Below are 25,205 nucleotides of genomic sequence, written 5' to 3' on the forward strand. Positions count from 1 at the left end.
CAAGCAGAAGGGAGCAACAAGCAGAGGGAGAGGGAGAAGCAGACTCCCAGCTGAGCAGGGAACCCAATGCAGGGCTTGATCCCAGGACTGTGAGATTATGACCTGAACTGAAGGCAGACCCTTAACTGACTGAGCCACCCAAGCACCCTTATAAATGGATTTTAAAATGTGCTTATTATGGAGCACCTGGCTGGCTCAGTTGGTTAAGCATCCAGCTCTTGGTTTCAGCTCAGGTCATGACCTCAGGGTCCTGGGATCAAGCCCCATGTGGGGCTCCTCAGCAGGGAGTCTGCTTGAGGATTTCTCTCCCTCTCCCTCTAACATTCCCCACCCTGAAATAAATAAATAAATCTTTGAAAAATAAAATAAATTAAATGTGCCTTAAAATTTATTATTGTAAATAATAAAAGTCTTTTACACCATGTAAGGAAAGTTCATGCACTTGGTCAATGGAATCAAAATTAGATAAAAACCAAGGAAAACTAAGAGAGACAAGTTACTCTGGTAAAGGACTGAGGACTAAAGTGAGAAATGTTTTGGGCAAGTAGCATTTTAGCAAATGAAGGATTTTGGAAAGATATTTTCAAGGCTAATGTTTTTCAGTATAGTTGTTTCCCACTTGGGCAACAAATTTGTCTCTGATCCATTTCATAATAAATCATGTGTGTATATCAAACCAAGATTAAATAAACTAAAAAAAAATAATAAAGAGTCAAAAATCCTACAGTCTTCAAAAACTAGGGGAAACCCCAATGAGCTTATTTTAGAAATCACTCCCTAATTTTTTTGGTATTATGTGGATTTGTGAAAATAAATTTTTAATAGGTTTGATATATTAACTGAACTTCCAATTATATTAGTGATTTTTTTCTTATACAAGGACTAGTACCCTAGATCACTTGCAGTAAGAATAGTATACACACCTAAAATATATATGGTAACTAACTGATATACATTAAAAGAACTCCAGTTAGAGACTTCTGCTTCCAGCTGTGAGGAAGCTGCTTATAATAGAACAAACATTTCTGACAATAATAATTATAAAATATGAATAAAGTATAAAGGAAAATGTTTGGAAACATGTGAAAACAACCATAGCAGTCAGGACTGAAGGGACTTGAAAAGCAAGAAACCACATTGAAGGGAACCTCACATTCTGTGAACTTCCACCACTGAGGTATTTTTCAAATTCTCAGCTCTGCAGAATAGGAGTATAAAAAACTAGGCAGAAATTAGAGGGTGAGAGGCTAAAAAGCTAAGCAGTTTTTAGCGGACACATACTGCTAAGGAAATAGAAATTATACTTCTGAGAATACCAAGATGGAGGGCCTAATCCAAGCTTTCAATTGAGACCCTTGAAAGGCCAGGCCTTCGGAAAAAAAAATAAAAATTAAATAAACCAGGGATCACTAATACAGAAGCATAAACTTAAGTCATCTTAATCACTGATTGGATTAAGGTATTCTTTCCCAAATCTTATTACATATTTTTTTAAAAAGGTAAATGATCTTGAAAGAAAGATATCATCAGCCACATCTCCACAATCTCTTCAATAATTTAGTTAAAACATTATTCAGTATGAAAGTAGATGAGACTAACTGAATGAAAACAAAGAGAATAAACTGTCAACATAAACAGACCTCAGGTCACCAAGACATTGATATTATCAGACACAGACTTTATGATTATAGTGATTAATATATTTTTAAAAGTAAACTATAGGATAAAGAATTTCAGACAAAATGAGAATCTATAGAAAGAGTTTTTAAAAAGTTTAATTCTAGAATTAAAAATATAATAACTGAAATTAATAACTTAATAAACAGTTAAACAGCTGTTGGAGTAAAAGTTATGATTAGTGAAACAGAAGAAATGTCAGTATAAAATAACCAGACTTCATCATGAAGAAAAAGCGAAAGAAAAGTAGAAGAAAAAGAAAAAGGATACAATATACACAAAGCAAAAAGGTCTAATGAATGCATATCTGGTATCCAAGAAAAAGAAGAAAAGTGTAAATGGGCAAGTAAAGACATTAAGTGACAGATTTAAAAAGTGTGACAAAGCCTTAGCCACATATATATGAAGAAAAAACAGATCTTGGAACATTAGAGTAAAAGTGTTGAAGACAAAACATAAAGAGAAAGTAGTAAAAGCACCAGAGAATAAAAGACATTGCCTTCAAAATAATATATATCAGGCGTATAGCAGACTCTCCAAAGAAAGTTTGAAAGTGAGAAGACACTGGAGTAACATCATTAAGCTGATGAATGAAAACAACTGGCCACGGAGAATTATATACCAAGCAAAGATAGCCTTTGAAAATGAATGTCAAATAAAGATATCTTCAGCCACACAAAACCTAAAAGAATTCATTGCCAGCACACTCACATAAAAAGAAATAATAAATGGGATTTCTTCAAGTTAAATAAAAATGAGGGAAGCACAGAAATTAGAAAGGCCTGAAGAGCATTGAACAGGGTAAATATTTGCCATCTTTAAATCATATTAATTTTAAAAAAGCAAGGAAGAGGTAAAAATGGAGGTAGAGTATTCTAAGGTAGTCATTGCTTATGAAATTATGAAAGCCCTAACTCACAGCACACTTCAACCAGTTAAAGATACATGCTGCAATCTCTAGAATTACCACTTAGAGAATAAAATGAAAGTATAGTAACAAATTAATGGAGCAGAAAATCAAATAAAAATACTTGTTTAATATTAAAAAATAAATAGAAAGCATAAAAGACATAGAGATCAAGTGAATAACAAATAGTTGCAGATTTAAACCAAACATCATTAATTGCATGCAATGTAATTAGTCTAAATATTCCATTGGAAAAATTTGCCTGAAAAACAATGGTATATTGATGTTAAAAAATCATGCTAAAGGGGGCGGAGTCAAGATGGCAGAGAAGTAGCAGGCTGAGACTACTTCAGCTAGCCGGAGATCAGCTAGATAGCTTATCTAAAGATTGCAAACACCTAAAAATCCATCGGCAGATCGAAGAGAAGAAGAACAGCAATTCTGGAAACAGAAAAAACCACTTTCTGAAAGGTAGGACCGGCGGAGAAGTGAATCCAAAGCGAGGGGAAGATAGACCCCGGGGGGAGGGGCTGGCTCCCGGCAAGCGGCGGAGCAACGGCGCACAAAATCAGGACTTTTAAAAGTCTGTTCCGCTGAGGGACATTGCTCCAGAGGCTAAACCGGGGCGAAGCCCACGCGGGGTCAGTGTGGCCTCAGGTCCCGCAGGGTCACAGAAAATCGGGAGTGTCTGAGTGTCGCAGAGCTTGCGGGTATTGGAACAGGAAAGCCGGCTACAGAGACAGAGCCGACAGTAAGCTCACAGCTCGGGGTGACCTTGAACCGGTCGCAGGCTCGGTGAGCTCGGAGCGCGGCCGGAGGTCAGGCAGACGGGAGTAACTGGGCGCTGTGCTCTGAGGGCACACTGAGGAGTGGGGCCCTGGGCTCTCGGTTCCTCCGGGCCGGAGACCAGGAGGCCGCCATTTGTATTCCCTGTCCTCCGGAACTCTACGGAAAGCGCTCAGGGAACAAAAGCTCCTGAAAGCAAACCCCAGCGATTACTCACCCCGGCCCCTGATAAGGGCGGTGCAATTCCGCCTGGGGCAAAGACACTTGAGAATCACTACAACAGGACCCTCCCTCAGAAGATCAACAAGAAATCCAGCCGAGACCAAGTTCACCTACCAAGGAGTATGGTTTCAATAACAAGGAGAGCAGCAGAATTCCAGAGGAGAGAAAGCAAAGCACGGAACTCATGGCTTTTTCCCTGTGATTTTTTTTTTAGTCTTGCAGTTAATTTGATTTTTTTCTTTTTCATTTTTTGTTTTTTTTTTTCCTTGCCTTCTGGTAAATTTTTTTTTTAACTTTTACCTTTTTCTTTTTTAACGTTTTTTAACTAGTTTATCCTATATATTTTTTTTTCTTTTTTATATTTTTCTTTTTTTAAATTCTTTTCTTTTTTTTTTCTTTTTTCTTTTTTTTTTTCTTTCTTCCTTTGTGAACCTCTTTTTATCCCCTTTCTACCCCCTCACAATTTGGGATCTCTTCTAATTTGGTTAAAGCATATTTTCCTGGGGTTGTTGCCACCCTTTTAGTATTTTACTTGCTCCTTCATATCTCTTATCTGGACAAAATGACAAGACGGAAAAATTCAACACAAAAAAAGAACAAGAGGCAGTACCGAAGGCTAGGGACCTAATCCATACAGACATTGGTAATATGTCAGATCTAGAGTTCAGAATGACAATTCTCAAGGTTCTAGCCGGGCTCGAAAAAGGCATGGAAGATATTAGAGAAACCCTCTCGAGAGATATAAAAGCCCTTTCTGGAGAAATAAAAGAACTAAAATCTAACCAAGTTGAAATCAAAAAAGCTATTAATGAGGTGCAATCAAAAATGGAGGCTCTCACTGCTAGGATAAATGAGGCAGAAGAAAGAATTAGTGATATAGAAGACCAAATGACAGAAAATAAAGAAGCTGAGCAAAAGAGGGACAAACAGCTCCTGGACCACGAGGGGAGAATTCGATAGATAAGTGACACCATAAGACGAAACAACATTAGAATAATTGGGATTCCAGAAGAAGAAGAAAGAGAGAGGGGAGCAGAAGGTATACTGGAGAAAATTATTGGGGAGAATTTCCCCAATATGGCAAAGGGAATGAGCATCAAAATTCAGGAGGTTCAGAGAACGCCCCTCAAAATCAATAAGAATAGGCCCATACCCCGTCACCTAATAGTAAAATTTACAAGTCTCAGTGACAAAGAAAAAATCCTGAAAGCAGCCCGGGAAAAGAAGTCTGTAACATACAATGGTAAAAATATTAGATTGGCAGCTGACTTATCCACAGAGACCTGGCAGGCCAGAAAGAGCTGGCATGATATTTTCAGAGCACTAAACGAGAAAAACATGCAGCCAAGAATACTATATCCAGCTAGGCTATCATTGAAAATAGAAAGAGAGATTAAAAGCTTCCAGGACAAACAAAAACTGAAAGAATTTGCAAACACCAAACCAGCTCTACAGGAAATATTGAAAGGGGTTCTCTAAGCAAAGAGAGAGCCTACAAGTGGTAGATCAGAAAGGAACAGAGACCATATACAGTAACAGTCACCTTACAGGCAATACAATGGCACTAAATTCGTATCTCTCAATAGTTACCCTGAATGTGAATGGGCTAAATGCCCCTGTCAAAAGACACAGGGTATCAGAATGGATAAAAAAACAAAACCCATCTATACGTTACCTCCAAGAAACTCATTTTAAGCCCGAAGACACCTCCAGATTTAAAGTGAGGGGGTGGAAAAGAATTTACCATGCTAATGGACATCAGAAGAAAGCAGGAGTGGCAATCCTTATATCAGATCAATTAGATTTTAAGCCAAAGACTATAATAAGAGATGAGGAAGGGCACTATATCATACTCAAAGGGTCTGTCCACCAAGAAGATTTAACAATTTTAAATATCTATGCCCCCAACGTGGGAGCAGCCAACTATATAAACCAATTAATAACAAAATCAAAGAAACACATCAACAATAATACAATAATAGTAGGGGATTTTAACACTCCCCTCACTGAAATGGACAGATCATCCAAGCAAAAGATCAGCAAGGAAATAAAGGCCTTAAATGACACACTGGACCAGATAGACATCACAGATATATTCAGAACATTTCATCCCAAAGCAACAGAATACACATTCTTCTCTAGTGCACATGGAACATTCTCCAGAATAGATCACATCCTCGGTTCTAAATCAGGACTCAATCGGTATCAAAAGATTGGGATCATTCCCTGCATATATTCAGACCACAATGCTCTAAAGCTAGAACTCAACCACAAAAGGAAGTTTGACAAGAACCCAAATACATGGAGACTAAACAGCATACTTCTAAAGAATGAATGGGTCAACCGGGAAATTAAAGAAGAATTGAAAAAAATCATGGAAACAAATGATAATGAAAATACAATGGTTCAAAATCTGTGGGAAACAACAAAGGCAGTCCTGAGAGGAAAATATATAGCAGTACAAGCCTTTCTCAAGAAACAAGAAAGGTCTCAGGTACACAACCGAACCCTACGCCTAAAGGAGCTAGAGAAAGAACAAGAAAGAAACCCTAAGCCAAGCAGGAGAAGAGAAATCATAAAGATCAGAGCAGAAATCAATGAAATAGAAACCAAAAAGACAATAGAGCAAATCAATGAAACTAGGAGCTGGTTCTTTGAAAGAATTAATAAAATTGATAAACCCCTGGCCAGACTTATCAAAAAGAAAAGAGAAAAGACCCAAATAAATAAAATTATGAATGAAAGAGGATAGATCACAACTAACACCAAAGGAATACAAACTATTATAAGAACATACTATGAGCATCTCTACGCCAACAAATTTGACAATCTGGAAGAAATGGATGCATTCCTAGAAACATATAAACTACCACAACTGAACCAGGAAGAAGTAGAAAGCCTGAACAGACCCATAACCAGTAAGGAGATTGAAACAGTCATTAAAAATCTCCAAACAAACAAAAGCCCAGGGCCAGACGGCTTCCCGGGGGAATTCTACCAAACATTTATAGAAGAACTAATTCCTATTCTCCTGAAACTGTTCCAAAAAATAGAAATGGAAGGAAAACTTCCAAACTCATTTTATGAGGCCAGCATCACCTTGATCCCCAAACCAGACAAAGATCCCATCAAAAAAGAGAGCTATAAACCAATATCCTTGATGAACAGAGATGCGAAAATACTCAACAAAATACTAGCCAATAGGATTCAACAGTACATTAAAAGGATTATTCACCACGACCAAGTGGGATTTATTCCAGGGCTGCAAGGTTGGTTCAACATCCGCAAATCAGTCAATGTGATACAACACATCAATAAAAGAAAGAACAAGAACCATATGACACTCTCAATAGATGCTGAAAAAGCATTTGACAAAGTACAGCATCCCTTCCTGATCAAAACTCTTCAAAGTGTAGGGATAGAGGGCACATACCTCAATATCATCAAAGGCATCTATGAAAAACCCACCTCAAATATCATTCTCAATGGAGAAAAACTGAAAGCTTTTCCGCTAAGGTCAGGAACACGGCAGGGATGTCCATTATCACCACTGCTATTCAACATAGTACTAGAGGTCCTAGCCTCAGCAATCAGACAACAAAAGGAAATTAAAGGCATCCAAATCGGCAAAGAAGAAGTCAAATTATCACTCTTTGCAGATGATATGATACTATATGTGGAAAACCCAAAAGACTCCACTCCAAAACTGCTAGAACTTATACAGGAATTCAGTAAAGTGTCAGGATATAAAATCAATGCACAGAAATCAGTTGCATTTCTCTACACCAACAGCAAGACAGAAGAAAGAGATATTAAGGAGTCAATCCCATTTACAATTGCATCCAAAACCATAAGATACCTAGGAATAAACCTAACCAAAGAGACACAGAATCTATACTCAGAAAACTATAAAGTACTCATGAAAGAAATTGAGGAAGACACAAAGAAATGGAAAAATGTTCCATGCTCCTGGATTGGAAGAATAAATATTGTGAAAATGTCTATGCTACCTAAAGCAATCTACACATTTAATGCAATTCCTATCAAAGTACCATCCATCTTTTTTAAAGAAATGGAACAAATAATTCTAAAATTTATATGGAACCAGAAAAGACCTCGAATAGCCAAAGGGATATTGAAAAAGAAAGCCAACGTTGGTGGCATCACAATTCCGGACTTCAAGCTCTATTACAAAGCTGTCATCATCAAGACAGCATGGTACTGGCACAAAAACAGACCCATAGATCAATGGAACAGAATAGAGAGCCCAGAAATAGACCCTCAAATCTATGGTCAACTAATCTTCGACAAAGCAGGAAAGAATGTCCAATGAAAAAAAGACAGCCTCTTCAATAAATGGTGCTGGGAAAATTGGACAGCCACATGCAGAAAAATGAAATTGGACCATTTCCTTACACCACACACAAAAATAGACTCAAAATGGATCAAGGACCTCAATGTGCGAAAGGAATCCATCAAAATCCTTGAGGAGAACACAGGCAGCAACCTCTTCGACCTCTTTCGCAGCAACATCTTCCTAGGAACAACGCAAAAGGCAAGGGAAGCAAGGGAAAAAATGAACTATTGGGATTTCATCAAGATCAAAAGCTTTTGCACAGCAAAGGAAACAGTTAACAAAATCCAAAGACAACTGACAGAATGGGAGAAGATATTTGTAAACGACATATCAGATAAAGGACTAGTGTCCAGAATCTATAAAGAACTTAGCAAACTCAACACCCAAAGAACAAATAATCCAATCAGGAAATGGGCAGAGGACATGAACAGACATTTCTGCAAAGAAGACATCCAGATGGCCAACAGACACATGAAAAAGTGCTCCATATCACTTGGCATCAGGGAAATACAAATCAAATCCACAATGAGATATCACCTCACACCAGTCAGAATGGCTAAAATCAACAAGTCAGGAAATGACAGATGCTGGCGAGGATGCGGAAAAAGGGGAACCCTCCTACACTGTTGGTGGGAATGCAAGCTGATGCAACCACTCTGGAAAACAGTATGGAGTTTCCTCAAAATGTTGAAAGTAGAACTGCCCTATGACCCAGCAATTGCACTACTGGGTATTTACCCTAAAGATACAAACGTAGTGATCCAAAGGGGCACGTGCACCCGAATGTTTATAGCAGAATGTCCACAATAGCAAAACTATGGAAAGAACCTAGATGTCCATCAACAGATGAATGGATCAAGAAGATATGGTGTATATACACAATGGAATACTATGCAGCCATCAAAAGAAATGAAATCTTGCCATTTGCGACAACATGGATGGAACTAGAGCGTATCATGTTTAGTGAAATAAGTCAAGCAGAGAAAGACAACTATCATATGATCTCCCTGATATGAGGAAGTGGTGATGCAATATGGGGGCTTAAGTGGGTAGGAGAAGAATCAGTGAAACAAGATGGAATTGGGAGGGAGACAAACCATAAGTGACTCTTAATCTCACAAAACAAACTGAGGGTTGCTGGGGGGAAGGCGTTTGGGAGAGGGGGGTGGGATTATGGACATTGGGGAGGGTATGTGCTTTGGTGAGTGCTGTGAAGTGTGTAAACCTGGTGATTCACAGACCTGTACCCCTGGGGATAAAAATATATGTTTATAAAAAATAAAAAATTAAAAAAAAATAAAAAAAAATCATGCTAAATATTATTACACAGAAAGATAAAAGGTAATATGATGGAAAAATATACAATATTCAAACATAAACAAAAGGTATGGCAGACAAAGTTTATAGTAAAGCAGGAATATTCTCAAAGATAAAAAGAATCATTTCTTGTTAAATAATCAAGCAGGAAGATATATAAATTTCAAAATTATATACCAATAGTCCTCATTTTATATATGTGCAAGTTCCCATATGCACCATTATCAATGATCACTAGAGTCCTAATGATTTAAATTTCAGTTGGCATTATATTAATTGTAAGTACAGTAAGTTGACAGTCCTTCAATCCACAAATCACTATCATCAGTGACCACTCACTTCTTTCAAAATCTGTCATTAATGGGTCACTCTTACCTGTTATGCAGTTCATTCAGAGATAGAAAAGTGTGTAGTTATGTTGCCTCCTTGTTTCTCAGTGATAAATCTACATGACCTTTTACAGAAACGGATAATTTAAAGGGGGAATTGGCCAATAAGAATGAAAGTGTAGAAAAGAAACAAAAAGTGATAATGCAGAGAAGAAATGTCAATTAAATGTAAATAGAGTTATAGAAGAAAAAGCTGATGGGTGGGGATGTCAGTTCTGTTGCCAATTTGAGGAACTCTAGATATGCAGATGGAGGGATTTAGTGAAAGAAAAATTATTAACATATATGAGAAAACTGGTTGTGACAAATAGGATGAAGATGTCCCAGAGGAAGGGATGCCAAGACACAATTCACATTAAAAGAACTCTCAGAGATAGTTCATAACACTGAAGGTTCAAAAGATAAAATGTGGGAAGCTGATCCAAACTTAGAAAGGAATATGACAATTCACAAAGGCATAAAAATAAAAACCCTGCTAGCTTTGTAATGTTAAGTCATAAAATGAAAAAGTCAAGTGCTGCTCAAACTACTCTTGATGACATTTTTACAAAGGAAACCCTTTAATTCTCTATGTTTTTAATGTGTTATAATGTACTAAATAAATATCAGTTTTACTATTTAAAAACTTCTCCTTCACATGAGTTTAACATTGTGGCAAAAATTCTGAGTTTATGTAACAAATCATAATTTTTCCTCATTGATTATTAAGTTTTCTTTGCATAATTTCAGTTTGCATGATTTGTGGTTCCATACAAAGTGAGAATTGTGTGTATATTTAATAATATAGCCTCAAAATGTATAAATGGAAAACAGATAAAAAAAGAAGCAGAAAGTCTCAAGATTACAGTGGGATTTTCTAAAAGTATCACTGATTAACTGATAGAAACAGTGCACAGAATATCAAAAAAATATATGTATATATACTATATATATGTACACATATAGTGTATATATATATGACATAGAGACTTTCAGCATGATGATGGGTGAATTTAGTTTATATTAAATGTATAGAATGCTCTATCCAATAATTTCAGAGTATATATGGCTTTCAAAGTACATGGAATATTTGCTAGTATTGACCATACGCCAGTCCATAATTCAAGGCTCAACAAATTACAAAGAATTGAAGCCATACAGGATATACTCTTTGACCACAGAATAAAGACTGTAGTTGAGAACCAAAAACAAAAAGGTAACCAGAAAACCCACCAATGTTTAGAAGTTAAACAGCATACTTGTATATAATTCAGTGGTCAAAAAAAAAAAAAAAGAAAGAAAAGAAATCAAATGAAAATTAGAAAAATATGTTTGAACCAAGTGATAACAGAAATAAGATAGGCAAAACTTTTAGGATGTCACCACAGTCACTCTTAGAAGGAATAATAAGGCCTTAATGCATATACTAGCAAAAGAAAAGAAGCCCCCCAAAAATTATCTGAGCATCATCTCAAGTTAGTAGGAAAAAAAGAGCAAATTAAATACAAACATAAAGGAAATAATGAAAATAAGAGCACACAAGTATTTTCTTTTTTTCATTATTTCCTTCCTTTTAGGTTTATACAAATACATTCCTTTTATCTATATATACCTACAGATACATACATACGCGTACACATAGACTATATATATTTTCTTTGCCTGGTTCTATAAGAAGATTAATAAAACTTTAGCAAGATTGACTAAAAGATAAATAAAAGAAAGAAGCCCAAATATAGCAGTTTCATGTGTGAAAAAAAAATTTCTAGAGGTGGAAACATTACAAAGAAAATAAGAGAACATTACAGGAAACTTAATGCCAATAAATTCAAAGTTTTGAGGGAAAATGCACAAATTAATTGAAAAATCCAACTAACCAAAACTGACCTAAGAAGAAATAGAAAAGCTAAATTCTTCTACATTCCTTTTAAAATTTTAACTCATAATTTAAATATTTTCTCAAAGAAAAAACAGGATCAGATAGCTTCACTATGAATATTTCCAAAATTAACACCAACCTTACACAACATATTCCATAGATCTAGGGGGGAAAGAAACTTATTTTAAAAGTCATATCTAGCCTTCATCATATAAAATCTGATAAAACAGTAAAATAAAATCTAAAAAATAAGAGCCAACCTCTCATGAACAAAGATGAGAAAACACTTGAAATATTCAAAAACATAACCTAAAACTACTGACAAAGGATTACACATCACCTCCAAATTGTTATTTTTTTTCCAGATATGTAAGCTTAGTTTAACATTTAGAAGTTTGTCAAAAAGTAAGTCAAGTCTTTGGCAGAACAGAAGACAACATAATGTGATCAAAATAGATGTAGAAAAGGCATTTGGTAAAATTCAACTCCCTTCTCTCAGAAAACTATAAAATGTTAGGAAAAATTAAGGAAGACTTAAGGAAGAAGTTGAAGGAATATATTAGAAGACTCAATATTTTAAAGAATATTTTAAGTTGACCTAAAGATTTAATGAAATCCCAATCAAAATTACATCAGGGTTTCTTTTCCAATGTGGAAATGGAAGCTGATTCCAAAGCTTATACAAAAATTCAAAGGACCAAGAACAGCTAATGCAATCTGGGATAAAAGGCATGTGTTGTGATGAGCACTGGGTATTATATGCAAATAATGAATCATGGAGCACTACATCAAAAACTAATGAATGGTGTACTGTATGATGATTAACATAACATACTAATAAAAAAAGGAACAAAGTTTTAGTTGTATTATCCAATTTTAAGATTCACCAAAATTTTACCATAATTAAGAGTATAGTACTGAAGCAAGAACATACAGACCAGTAAAACAAAACATTGAATCAATAAATGGACGAAATACATATTGCTAGTTGACTTATGCAAAGGTACACAGCGCAACATAGAAGGAAAAAGAAAATTTTAGTTTGAATAAGAGTGGTTCTAGATGTACTGAAGATCAAAAGAGGAAAAATTCTTGATCTTTACCTCACACTTTATATAAAAATTTCAGATGGTTTCTAGACCTACATACAAAAGATAAAATAATAACAGGTCTAAAAGATAACACAGTGAAGTATATTTTTGTGCCAGGCAAAGATTTCTTAATACCGTATGTGAAAAGCACTTAACCATAAAGGGGAAAAAAAATCAACTGGAATTTTGTAAAATTTAGAAATTAATCTAAAGATACTACCAAAAAATAAGAAAAAGTAAGCCATAGTATTGGAGCAAACTAAATAACATATAACCAAAGAAGGATTACATTCAGAAACCTGTAAAGAAATCACATAAATGAGGGCACCTGGGTGGCTCAATGGGTTAAAGCCTCTGTCTTCAGCTCAGGTCATGGTCCCAGGGTCCTGTCACACACAGCAGCATTCTCACAAACAGAATGTTGAATAAGAATGAATGACACACGAAATTACACACTCAAGTGTTTCACATAACATTCAAAAAAAAAATAAAACCTACAATCTCTGTGACAGAACTAAGAAGAGTAGATGCCTCTGTGCTACCCAAACCGAGAAGGGCAAGGAGAGTGCTTTACGGGGTGATCATTGCTCCATTTCTTGATGTGTATGATGGGCAGAGAGGATGTTCACTCTAAAAATGTACTGATCTGTGCATTTCTGATGTTTGCACTTTTCTGTGTGTGTGTTACACTTTGGTAAGTCAATTTATTTACAAAAAAAAAAAAAAGAAGTCCAAAATTTGAAAAGAGGTGAACATAAATCAAAATATTAAAAACATTCAGAAAAACAGAGGAAATTTCCAGACACGCCATTCCAGCCTATCATTTTACACACACACACACACACACACACACACACACACACACACTCTATCCATGGCCTTCACGAAGAACCATTTGGGTCACTTACTTTGAGCCAAACCTCATCCTCTCTCTCCAGACTACCTTCTGTCTGCTCACTTCTTTTATCCTGAGGTCTATTTCCATTGGTGACACAGGGAAACCAGCCAGTAAGGGGAGGGTGCTCTGGTGACTCTGGGTGATAGGATGTGCAAATCTGAAATGCAATTTCAACCAAAAGTTAAATGTGCAGGGTGCGAGATAAGTGAAGATAATGAAATTCTGTAGCTCAAAACCAAGGTATTCCTCTCTTTCTGAGTACTCAGATGTTACTGGCAGAGAACTTTTCTCAGTATGGAAGAATGTTCTCTGACAGTCAGGATATAACTTACCTAGATAGAAAAACACACATGGTAACTCTCAGCCCACCCTCAACCCAGAGATCTTGCCCAAAGAACAGTCCTGGCACATTTCAGGGCAACTTCTCTGAGAATTAGCCACAGAACACTGTCTAAGATGCTGTATCTTTCCCAGGCAGGATCCACCATTCCGGGAGTGAGGTTCCTGAGTCAGGGAGCCACTCAGCATTCGGTTGGGTTTAGAAGCCAGGGAACAAACCCCAGAAAATTTCTCCCACTCTACATTAGGAAGACAGACAAGCTAGACTATAAGCCACTTGAGAGAGCTGTTCCTAAGTCAGAATCTTCCAACCCCCCACCCCAGTTTCCTGTCCTCAGGCACCAAGAACTCTTGAGAAAGATGCCCGATTTCACTGAAGAAGCATGGTAGACACAGCTACAAGCCCTCCCCCCACCATATCCATTTCCCCTTACTTTCTTATTAACAAACTCCGATTTTGTTCAAGGTGGCAGTGAACCCCATTATACATGCTCATCTCCTCAGACTCCTTTACAACCGAAGGAGATGAAGTGACCTGGATATGACCAATAAGATGTTGCTGGGAGTTTGTAGTGTTACACTTCTGGAAAAGCTGCCATGATTTTCCCAATAAAAAGGGAAAGACTCGGCTAGCATACACCTATTTCCCTGTGAACTTCACCCATCTTCCTGCCTGGAATGCGGACTTCATGCCTGGAGGAGTCATCTTACAAGGAGGAGGTAGGAAGCTGCAAGCCAAGGATGGAAAGAGTTAGAATCTAGAAGATGCCTAGGTCCTTGAGGAGTTTCTTGAACCAGACCACGAGCCCTGGCTGGTTTCTCAGTTTCTTGGGGGTGTGTGCTTAAGTATAAAATTTAGTGATTTCATCCTGGCCTAAAATACCTAGAGAACTTAATCTCACTTCTGTTGAAAGGAAGGTATATTGCTTATTGTTATGATAAATGGAAGAGTTTAGTTGGCAGTGGGTGCATCTGGAATAGTACCCAAAAGCCAAAGCCCTTAATATTTTTTTCAGTATTCAACTATAATTCATAGAAGTCAGTCCTTAAAGTCCTCAGAGGATCTCCTATTTATTTAGGTGGAGATTTCATGGGAAGTTGTATACCTACAGATTTGTTTTTGTACTAATTGTAAAATTTCTTTAAATTGAATTATACTTGGATCTTTAATATATTTTAAATTCTATTTGATCCTTGTAATAAACCATTCAGTCAGATGGTTTTTATTACTATGATCCATTTTACATATGAAAACACTGGGGCCCAGAGAGGTTAAGTGACCTGTCAAATCTCACTTAGTAATAATAATAGTAGGAGTAGTAGCAATACCACTGAATTCAGTATTGTAATCCAAGCAATTTGGCTCTTCACTACTTCTTTTTCTTGATTTAAAATAAAACCTCCCATACACAAAGCTCAAGTGTAATTTCTGATATTTATACATCTGAGGTTAATTCTGAGATACTCTGTATCCCTTGGAGTGAGCTAACCGCACAGCCAAAGGCTCCTGGATGAAACCTAGTGCGCAGAAGTGGGGTGAGGGGCCTGAGGGAGGAAGATAAGACTTCGCTGCCAGCCTAGAAGTGTTTCATTGAGCATTACCTTATTCTGAGTTCAGGAGGGACTAAATTTGATGTCAAAGGCAGGAGAGAAATGTAAGCCCCCATAAAGCATCTCAGAGAGAGAGTCATTTGACAATTCTGCTCAACCTTAACCAATTCTTCCGGCTTGATTTACCATGGAATGAGGTTCTCCTGTTACCAAGGAAGCAGGACACTTCTTATCTTCATGAGAGGAGTAAGCTTGGGTGGCCCACTGATCCAGGTATCCTTTGGGAGTATAGAGGCCACAGTCTATGATGCTGGTTTCCTTCTCAAAAGGTTCACATATCCCATCTCCCTCATATATGTAACATAGGCTTGGCTCCCCTGCCAAGAAATATAGTATAACATTTGAAAAAGTATTGTGAATAGGTCATGTAAAAATCATTACATATTTTTTCTCTAGTCCAGGAAAGAGAGTCCTGTTACTGCTGGCTAGTCTAACGCCTACCCGAAACATGCAGACAAGACACACACACACACACACACACACACACACACACCCCTAAAGAAGGAGGATTCTTTTTCATGGGAAGGAAAGTAGAATCCATCTCTGTAATAAAATGTCTAGAAAGGGGTGGAATTTGTGAATAAAGAATAGGGAGAGGGACGCCTGGGTGGCTCAGTGGGTTAAAGCCTCTGCCTTTGGCTCGGGTCATGATCTCAGGGTCCTGGGATTGAGCCCCGCATCAGGCTCTCTGCTCAGCGGGGAGCCTGCTTCCTTTCCTCTCTCTCTGCCTGCCTCTCTGCCTACTTGTAATCTCTGTTTGTCAAATAAATAAATAAAATCTTAAAAGAAAAGAAAAGAATAGGGAGAAAAAAGTAAGCTGGAGATAGAAAGAAATGTTAAGGCACCACCGGGCAGGATCCTGAGGGAAGAAGAAGCTAAAAGAGCAGTAAGTACAAGAAGAGAAGTTACAGAAATGGTGTGATGTGTCATGCACCTGGACCCCCTTCATGGTTTTTGAAATATCAAAGTAGTTGAGGGATTTCGATTACTCTTTGTAGCTGAATTCTTGTGCCGCTGCTTGGACACAAACCCTGGGTTTTTGAGGCTTACGTACATCTTCTCCCCTTTTGACTTGCAACAACTATTTGGGGTGGGCATTTTTTGTTTGTGTTATACGTGGGAAACATGTTGCCAAAGGTCCCTCGATACATAAGCAACAGAGCTTGGATTTGAGCCAGGCCCACAGGAGGTGGGTTCATCGGGGTCTCCATCAAGCTGAGACAACCGTCTTCAAAAGCAAACACATGAGAAGTGAGGCTGTGCGCAAACCTGTGGGACGACTGGGACGTGAGTTTGTGTCTCCTGGATGAGGCCCATCCTCACTGAGTGAACAGTATCAGCTACAGGGACGTGACTAGCTTTCTTCAAGTGTAGAAATCTAAGGCACAGTCCAAAAGCCACCTACTGAGTTCTCCTGCCTTTTCTACCAAAACGGTAGAACAATGAACATTAGTAACATGATTCTAATCTCTTCTTTCAACTTAAGACAATAGGACATGAAAATAATATCAAGATTTGAAAATCAATCAACATACATTAAGTACCATCATTACTAAAATTTACTGTTACTATACCATTCTTACTGTTTTTCATTCTTCGCAATACCACAGGGATGTGGAAGTGATTTTTCAGTGACTTATCAACACGTTACCTACTAATTATTTTCCTTCATAAGTATTTCCAGTCTAAGACCCCTCTCTGTGGTAAATCTGTCTCTATTTGCCAGGAATAAACCAATGTTCCTAGGACTTGGTTCTAAGCCTACTTTGGGTTTTAAACTCCTGCTTCCCATCAAACCCCTGGCCTTCCCAAATCACTCCCCCAAAGCCATATACAAGTATTTGGAATGACTTCCTCTCTCTTGTAATATACACATATATGTATACTTACATGTATATGTGTTCATGTACATAAATATGTGTATTTTATGCATCTTTGCATGTATTTTATGTATATATGTATGTATATATATTTTTATAATATATTTTATAATGTGTATGTATATGTTTTGTTTCTCTACAACACAGTGAATGTTTCTTCTTGTTTCTATTTTATTTTTACCATGGACTTAAAATTTTTGCCTGTTTTCTCAAGTCCATCTAAAAATAACAGAGTGCTTCTGGGGCACCTGGGTGGCTCAGTGGGTTAAGCCTCTGCCTTCAGCCCAGGTCATGATCTCAGGGTCCTGGGATCAAGCCCCATATTGGGCTCTCTGCTCAGTGGGGAAACTGCTTCCCCCTCCTTCTGTCTGCCTCTCTGCCTACTTGCGATCTCTCTCTCTCTCTGTCCAATAAATAAATAAAATCTTTTAAAAAAATAAACAAAAATAACAGAGCACTTTTAAAACATCTCACAATAGTTCCTTCAGATCTGATTTTTTTAAAAAAGATTTTATTTATTTATTGGACAGAGGGAGAGAGAGAGATCACAAGTAGGCAGAGTGGCAGGCAGAGAGAGAGGGGGAAGCAGGCTCCCTGCGCAGAGAGCTGGATGTAGGGCTCAATCCCAGGACCCTGAGACCGTGACCTGAGCTGAAGGCAGAGGCCTAATGTTCTGAGCCACCCAGGTGCCCCAGATCTAATTTTTTAAAAATATTTATTTATTTATTTATTTTAGAGAGAGAGAGTATGCATGAGTCAGAAGAGGGGTAAGGGGAAAGGCAGAGAGAGAGAGAGAGAGAGAGAGAGAAAGAGAAGCAGACTCCCTACTGAGCACAGAGCCTGACATGGAGCTTGATCTCACAGTCCTGAGATCATGACCTGAGCCAAAATCAAGAGTTGGACGCTGAACCAACTGAGCCACCCAGGTGCCCCTGTAACCTAATCTTTTGAGAAATAATGGAATATATGCTTAGCATACTACGAACTTATTATAGAAGGAAACAGAAGTCTAACTGTGGACTAGATCATTTTAGCCTTGCTCCATAAAATTAAAATAATTTAGTCATAGTTTTACTGGATTTGGAGGCTAAGAAATTTAATATGATATTTCTGATCCAAATTTAATGAAATCAAATGTGTTAGAAACAAAGCAAGATGGGCTCTTAGGTTAAATGAGGCTTGAGCTGTACTGGAGAGGACACAGCATTTGGAGATACACTGTGTGCGTGTATGTGTGTATGTGTGTGTGTGTGTGTATTCAACATGAGCCTATTATGTTGCAAAAAAAAAAAAACACCAAAAACAAAACAAAACAAAACAAAACCCCACGCAAACAGACATGCTATTAACAAATACTTGTGTACAGAAGAGGGGAGGTAATCGGTTCATTGTATTCTGCATAGCCAGACCACATCTGGACTATTGAATTCCTTTCTGGAATTGACCACATGTAACATGCCAAGTCAGGGTAAATAGGAAAAGGGTCTGGAAACCTAATCACATGAGGGGATGTTTGGATTGGAAAGGAGAATAACAGGGAGGCATTTCAAATATCTGAATAGTAGTCAAATAAAACAGGGAAAAAATTATCCTCTGCAGTTTCATAGCAAGGAAAAAGCACTTGAGGAAATGTTGGGAACCTGAGGTCCAGTGCTGGCCTTGCAGACCCTTGCTGTGTGCCTGTGGATAGTGGTACGGTGCTCTGAGCCTCAGTTTCCAAACCAGGAAAGGGGAGAAGAATCTTCTAACAGATAAAGCCATTCTTAAGCAGAATGGTGCCTGCCAAGGTGTGTCCTTCACTGCTGAAGTAGGTAAGCAGGATCGAGAGGCCTCTCTCTCAAGGATTGGCAGGAAGGATTTCCATATGGAAGGTAGCTGGATTCCCTATCGCTTCAGACTGTATATGCGAAGGGATCAGGTTATCTACAGACTCATGAATATGTTTTATTAGATGGATAGAAGGAAGACTACTAAGATTCTATAATTTTACAATTCTGCTCTAGATGGCAGGGACATTTGAGTGTTCTATACATAATTATAATCATATTCTACTTTACCTGAGATTTAGAGGCATGAAAATATTTTTCAATGCAGTGCTCTTTAGAATAACTTTGGTGAATGGTTATGGTCCACAGAAACACTGCATATATTGGGATCAGAATTAAAAAAAAAATAACCTCTATGTTAGAAGCCACTGATAATGTCTTCAACCAGAATTGGGAGAAGTGTTCTGGACAGCCTTCCTGTGTGGCCAGAACCTAGAGTCAAAGCCACCTAGTAATAATTTATTACTAGTGATTTTCTAGGATTAAGCAGTGTTAGGACCCTCTGTCACCTGTCATAATCTTATCTATTAGACACAGCCACCAAGAGATACTTTACACTCCCTTCAGCTTAGAATGTCTCCTATGCTGATGCAGAGCCTCTATGATTGGACTGCTTGGCTGGTGCTTTGATGTTAGACATGAGGACCCAAGAGCAATTGGTAACATTAATCAAGGAGGTCGTGTAACCCAGTGGTTACACATGTAGATTCTTACTTACTTCCTTTGTTCAAATCCCATATAAGAGAAAGCAAGTTATTGGAACTCTCTGTGCCTCAGTTTAGTCTCTTCATAGTTAATGTAGGGACTAAATGAAATTCTATATGTGAAACAGCTAATGCCTAGCACACAACAGAAACATCAAACGTCACCGTTATTAGCATCCTGCTGTATAAGATATCAAAAGTTCAGGGAGGGAAGACACAGAGATGCCTGCAGAAATAGGACATAAGCCTAGGGGGCGCTCCTCAGCCCACCTGCACAGTGGAAGCCTTCCTCCAGCTGGCATTTCCTGGAGCAGCCATCTCCGCTCAGAAGGTCCCCATCATCACACTCTTCTCCCAGACTCCTAGAAGGTAAAAATATACATTCTCATACACATACATGTATAAAATAATTTTTCTTGTTCAGTTACCCTTATTTTAAGTTCTTAAAATTCCCAATTATTTATTTAAGGAGTACAAGTTGGAGAAAAGTAGGAGTTAACAATGTTTTTATGGAAGAAGTGGCTCAGAAACATCTAGGAGATCCACGAGGGTCCTGCCAGTGTTTCCGGTGGATGGCATTAAGATAGAAAAGGGAAGTCTTAGAAACAGTTGGTTTGGTGAGGAGGAAACCTGCTGGTCCATATATGGTTCTGTTTTCTATTCATTTTTACCTGATAATTTTTTAAAGATTTTATTTATTTATTTATTTGACAGAGAGAAACACAGCAAGAGAGGGAGGGGAAGTGAGAGAGGGAGAAGAAACAGGCTTCCTGTTTCGGGGCTCGATTCCTGGACGCTGGGATCATGGCCTGAGCCGAAGGCAGACACTTAGCCAACTGAGGCACCCAGGCGCCGCTTTACCTGATATTTCTTTACGTTTTCATTGTTTTCTTCTATCTACGTGCGGTTGTTGTTAAACTTAGGATTTTGTAGAACGGAAAGCTCCTGTTCTGTATACGAAGAGACTCAGCAGCCTGAGCGCTGCCAGGTCAGCCAGGGCAAAGCTGAGGCTCCGTCTTGGTCCTCACTCCCTACTACCACCTGGTGGCAGCTATCATGTATTGCAGGGGAGACATGAACACTGGGAGAAGAAAAATGTCATTGTTTTGTTTTAAACCTTGAACACTGACACAGCTGATGACTAATTTGGATTAGGGTGGGAGAGTTAGTTTAGACTGAGGGCTGCAAGAATCATACCACGAGAACAAAACGGATAACACAGATGCGGCCATTGTAAAATGGATTGAGAGTTGGAGTGCCTGGGTGGCTCAGTTGCTTGTGCATCTGCTTCTTAATTTTTGGCTCAGGGCCTGCTTTCTGGGTCCTGGAGTCCAGCCCTGGGTCCTGGATTGGGCTTTGTGCTCAGCGGGAAGTCTTCTGGAGATTCTCTCCCTCTTCCTTTCCCTCTGATTCTCCCTCTCTTACTCACCCACTCTCTCAAATAAATAAATCTTAAAAAAAAAAAAAAAAAAAGGATTGAGCGGGTACCATTTTTTTCTTTTTGACTTTGCACCATGTCCACAACAGACACATATTTAAACTCATGTAGATAAAGGGTGCTGGTATGCTAATGTGTTTTCAGACCCAGGACATGACTAACCGTTGTTTAAAGGACACCTTCTCAGGAGGACGGAGTAAAGACTAAGTAATTAGATATGAGAATGCTTTAAACTGAACTAAAAACATGGTATTAATGCAATTATATAATGATATTTTAAAGATTTTTATTTGTTTATTTGACAGATCACAAGTAGGCAGAGAGGCAGGCAGAGAGAGAGAGGAGGAGGCAGGCTCCCTGCTGAGCAGAGAGCCCGATGCGGGACTCAATCCCAGGACCCTGGGATCATGACCTGAGTCGAAGGCAGATGCTTTAACCACTGAGCCACCCAGGGGCCCCTATAATGATATTTTAAATGGTAGGACATAAATAGAGAAAAGATAACAGAGCTATGAAAAGCATGATTGAAGAAATTAAGGAAACTTCAAATTCCTTTTTATTTTGAAGACAATCTCGACAGTTAATGCAAGTATGTTGTATATCCTCTCACGCTCTGCTGTCCAGCAGAAACAGGAGAGCCATACGTAACACCTTTGATTTTCTAGTAGTCACATTAGAAAAAAAAACAGTAGAATTAGTTTTGATACCACATTTCATCTAACCCAATATATCCAAAATATTGCCATTTCAGTATGTAATAAGTATAAGAATCCTTAATGAAGCATATTGCATTCTTTCTTATGCATCCTATGTCTTCAAAATCTGCTGCGTATTTTTCATATCTGAATTCAAACACTTGACCTGCATTTGGATTCACCTACCCAGGTTGTTCCAAGTATACTTAAAAGTTTTCTGATAACTGAATGAACTTTTTAAACTACTTAAAATGAAATAAAACTCCATTTCTTAGCTGCCGCTAAGAAATGGCAAAGGCTCAGCAGCACACGTGGCTGAGGTGTCCCTCATTGGACAGATTGAGATGTTCACTTCCAAACGAATGCGGCTCATTAGCTCAGGGCCTGCCCTCTCCTTGTTTTGGCAGTCTGATTGTAGGGTTCTCCATTGTGACAAAAACATCTATTAACATTAGAGTCTCAGGATGACTTCTGGGGGATCTGTGATTCCCTTAGATTGAATCTATACACTTCTCAGATTTAAAACAGTGGGTTAAACAACTTGTGTCTCTCCTTGTTGTGTGTATAGTGGAGGGCCTCCAGCGGCAACAAAGCTACTCACTGGAAGGCAGAACAAAGCGTGACTCTTTACAGAGAGGGAGGACAGACAGAAGTGTAAAGGAGCGTTTGGATGAGGGATCTTGTGAGGCCCAGGAGCAAAGCAGCTGCTGCTTCAGATGAAGCTGTTTGGAGGCACAGGAAAGAATGTGTAAGAGCAAGTTAGGAAGATGGCTCTTTGCCCTGCGTGCCCCAGACCACCAGGCAGATGTGGCGTCCACAGGCCTCAAGGTGGCCTCCATCAGAGAACTGCTGGATGAGAGGCTACAACGTAGAGCAGAGTGTTTTGCTCGAGGAGGGCTCTGGCTGGGGAGTAGTGGTAACCAAGCTCCTCAAGCAGCTTAAGGGGCAGGGGCAGGTGGCAGGCTTGGAGGCAGTCAGAGCAAGACAGCATTCTGTGCATATGTGAGGCATCCCCCACGGAGACGGAGGAAGGGAGATGGAAAGCTGAGACTCAATGAGGCAGAAGGTGGCAGCCAGCTAGCAAGGTCTGGGTGTTAGCAAGGTTTGGCTTACACCAAATGTTAAAGATCTTAAAGATCAAGATAAGAAGCAGTGTTTATTGATTGCTAAATGATGGGAGGGGTCCCAAGAAAGGCTACAGAAGTTTTCCTATGAGGGCCTCAGGATACCGTATCTTTTCACCTAGTCTGGGAAATTAAAAATAGGCCATCTCTTTAAGATGCAGAATTAAAGACAAATCACAAATCACAGGTCATCCAGTCTCCTACACCCCCAGCTCTATATAACTAACATATTGGGTTTGATGAGCATTCAGTACAGGTGACTATAGGGCAACTGGCGGGACATGGGGATCTTCAGTGCTAGATTTGGGGAAGTCCTAGATACACCAGAGTGAATTAGACACCTAGGCTGATATCACAAATGGGAAACAGAAAGAGGAATATGGTATGTTCAGAAGCCAAACTAGTGATTTCATCTTTACCTTGGTGGTTTTACAGAGTGGATGTAAATTACATTATAGTCAAGTCTTCCAGGGGCCAAATGAGTCGGTGAAGCTCAAAAGGCTATTCCAAACTTTCCTCAGGTTGCACAGCTCCTTAGCATAAGATGGGCCACTGAACCAGAGGGTCCCCTCACATTGTCTGTTACTATCATCTGACAAGTCACCTTCTCCCCTATAAACTCCTTCTCTCAATCACTGTCCAGCAGCTGTCCTCTGAAACCTTAAGTGCTGTCCCCTCCCCCAAATCAGCCCCAATATCTCAGTCCTCTGTGGGTGAGTTCTAAGTAAAAGTGAGCTTCTCCTTAACTAACACGTGGGTGACCTCTCAAGATCACTACCAGGTCCTAGATCTTGTTTAACGCTAGAATCACACAGTGCCCCCAATTTCCAGAACAAGTCAAACTAAAGCGCAAGAGGAACCGTCCCGGTCCGAGCCACGCAGCGCATTCTTGCTCACACATTCTCAGGCACCTGATACTCACCCCGCCACCTTCCCATCTCCACAGTAAGGAGCTCCATGGATATGGCTCAGCGGAGGCGAAGCTTCTCCCAGTTCTGTCCCAGCTTCAGCTCGAACTTGGTATTGATACCTCTGCCCTGGTGTGACCTCCCTGTGGAAACCAATGAGCCGTGACCACTACATCCAGAAAGTGCGATGTTGCCCCGGGTCTTTCGCAGGTGGTTTACGGGGATTAAGAAGATATTTTATGGGGAACATCAAGGTTAAACAAATGTCGCATTATGTGAAACAGAGATCAGGGCAGAGTCCTACCCAGCAGCAGAATGTGTGGAAGTATATTGGCTTCTGTGTTCCCAGTACGGTCTAGTGATTGCGCAACGAATACCGGCTGAGCTACCACCGAATTAAATAACGGTCCTGCCGAGTCTAGGAGGATGGCATTTCAAGTATACCTTGATTGGGTTAAAAAAAAAATCAACAAGGAACTATTGGGAAACTAGTCTTCTGTACCCTTGAAGTCATCAAAGAAACTGAAGTGGAAAGCTGCAGTGTTTGGACTCAACAAGGCCCTTCCCGGGTCTGTGGATCAGAGTTTTCTCATCTCTCAAGAGAATTCTTATCTTAAAGAGATGGAGTCCTTAGAGGTAAAGAAGACCTCTCCCAGAAGGAGGTGAGAACACCTTCCACCATCATTTCGAGGATGCCAGAAATCCTACAGCTAGAAATATGTTAAATTACTCCCCACCTCTAAACCTGCCAAAATGCATAGATGCCAGGAATGGAGTTTTACTGGTTGACATCAGAGATGGAAGGAGTTTATCAAACTCTCTCTAGAACCCAAGTACACTGATCAGGTGGAGAGCATGAGAGAGTGAACATTTAAGTGAGGTCAGGGGCTCAAGAGAGCTCAAGAATTTCCAGAAGCAAATTCTCCCCTTTTCCTCTTGTCTAGTACCTGCCCTAATTGGAAAACAAAGTCAAGCGAGATGGGCGTGACTTAGGGGGACAGGATCTCGAAAGGTTGTTGGGACTGCCCCAAAGGCTGCTGTCACTCTCCTGCCAAGACCCTTTCTTCTTCAACAGATGCTTCAACTCAGCCACAAAGCCTCCACTCTCTCTCTTGATGGTGCAAACAGCAAACGGGAAATATCACGGGGTTTCAAAAACATCTTTAAAATCCTCCGTA

The 25,205-nt window shown here is 39.1% G+C and overlaps 1 protein-coding gene across 3 annotated transcripts in view; it reads right to left on the reverse strand.

The window, feature by feature from the left end:
• The window catches only part of PAPPA2 (pappalysin 2), a 295,009-nt gene that overhangs the window by 119,745 nt on the left and 150,059 nt on the right, over positions 1-25,205 (reverse strand). For all 3 annotated transcript variants that reach the window (XM_082703976.1, XM_082703977.1, XM_082703975.1), the window contains exons 9-12: positions 24,042-24,170; positions 20,133-20,224; positions 15,579-15,769; positions 13,513-13,659 (exon numbers count right to left, since the gene is read on the reverse strand). In XM_082703976.1, coding sequence (XP_082560102.1) covers positions 13,513-13,659; positions 15,579-15,769; positions 20,133-20,224; positions 24,042-24,170 — 559 coding nt within the window. The remainder of the gene's footprint in view (positions 1-13,512; positions 13,660-15,578; positions 15,770-20,132; positions 20,225-24,041; positions 24,171-25,205) is intronic.

Source organism: Mustela nivalis (genome assembly GCF_964662115.1).
Source record: "Mustela nivalis genome assembly, chromosome: 16".
Taxonomy (NCBI): Eukaryota; Metazoa; Chordata; class Mammalia; order Carnivora; family Mustelidae; genus Mustela; species Mustela nivalis.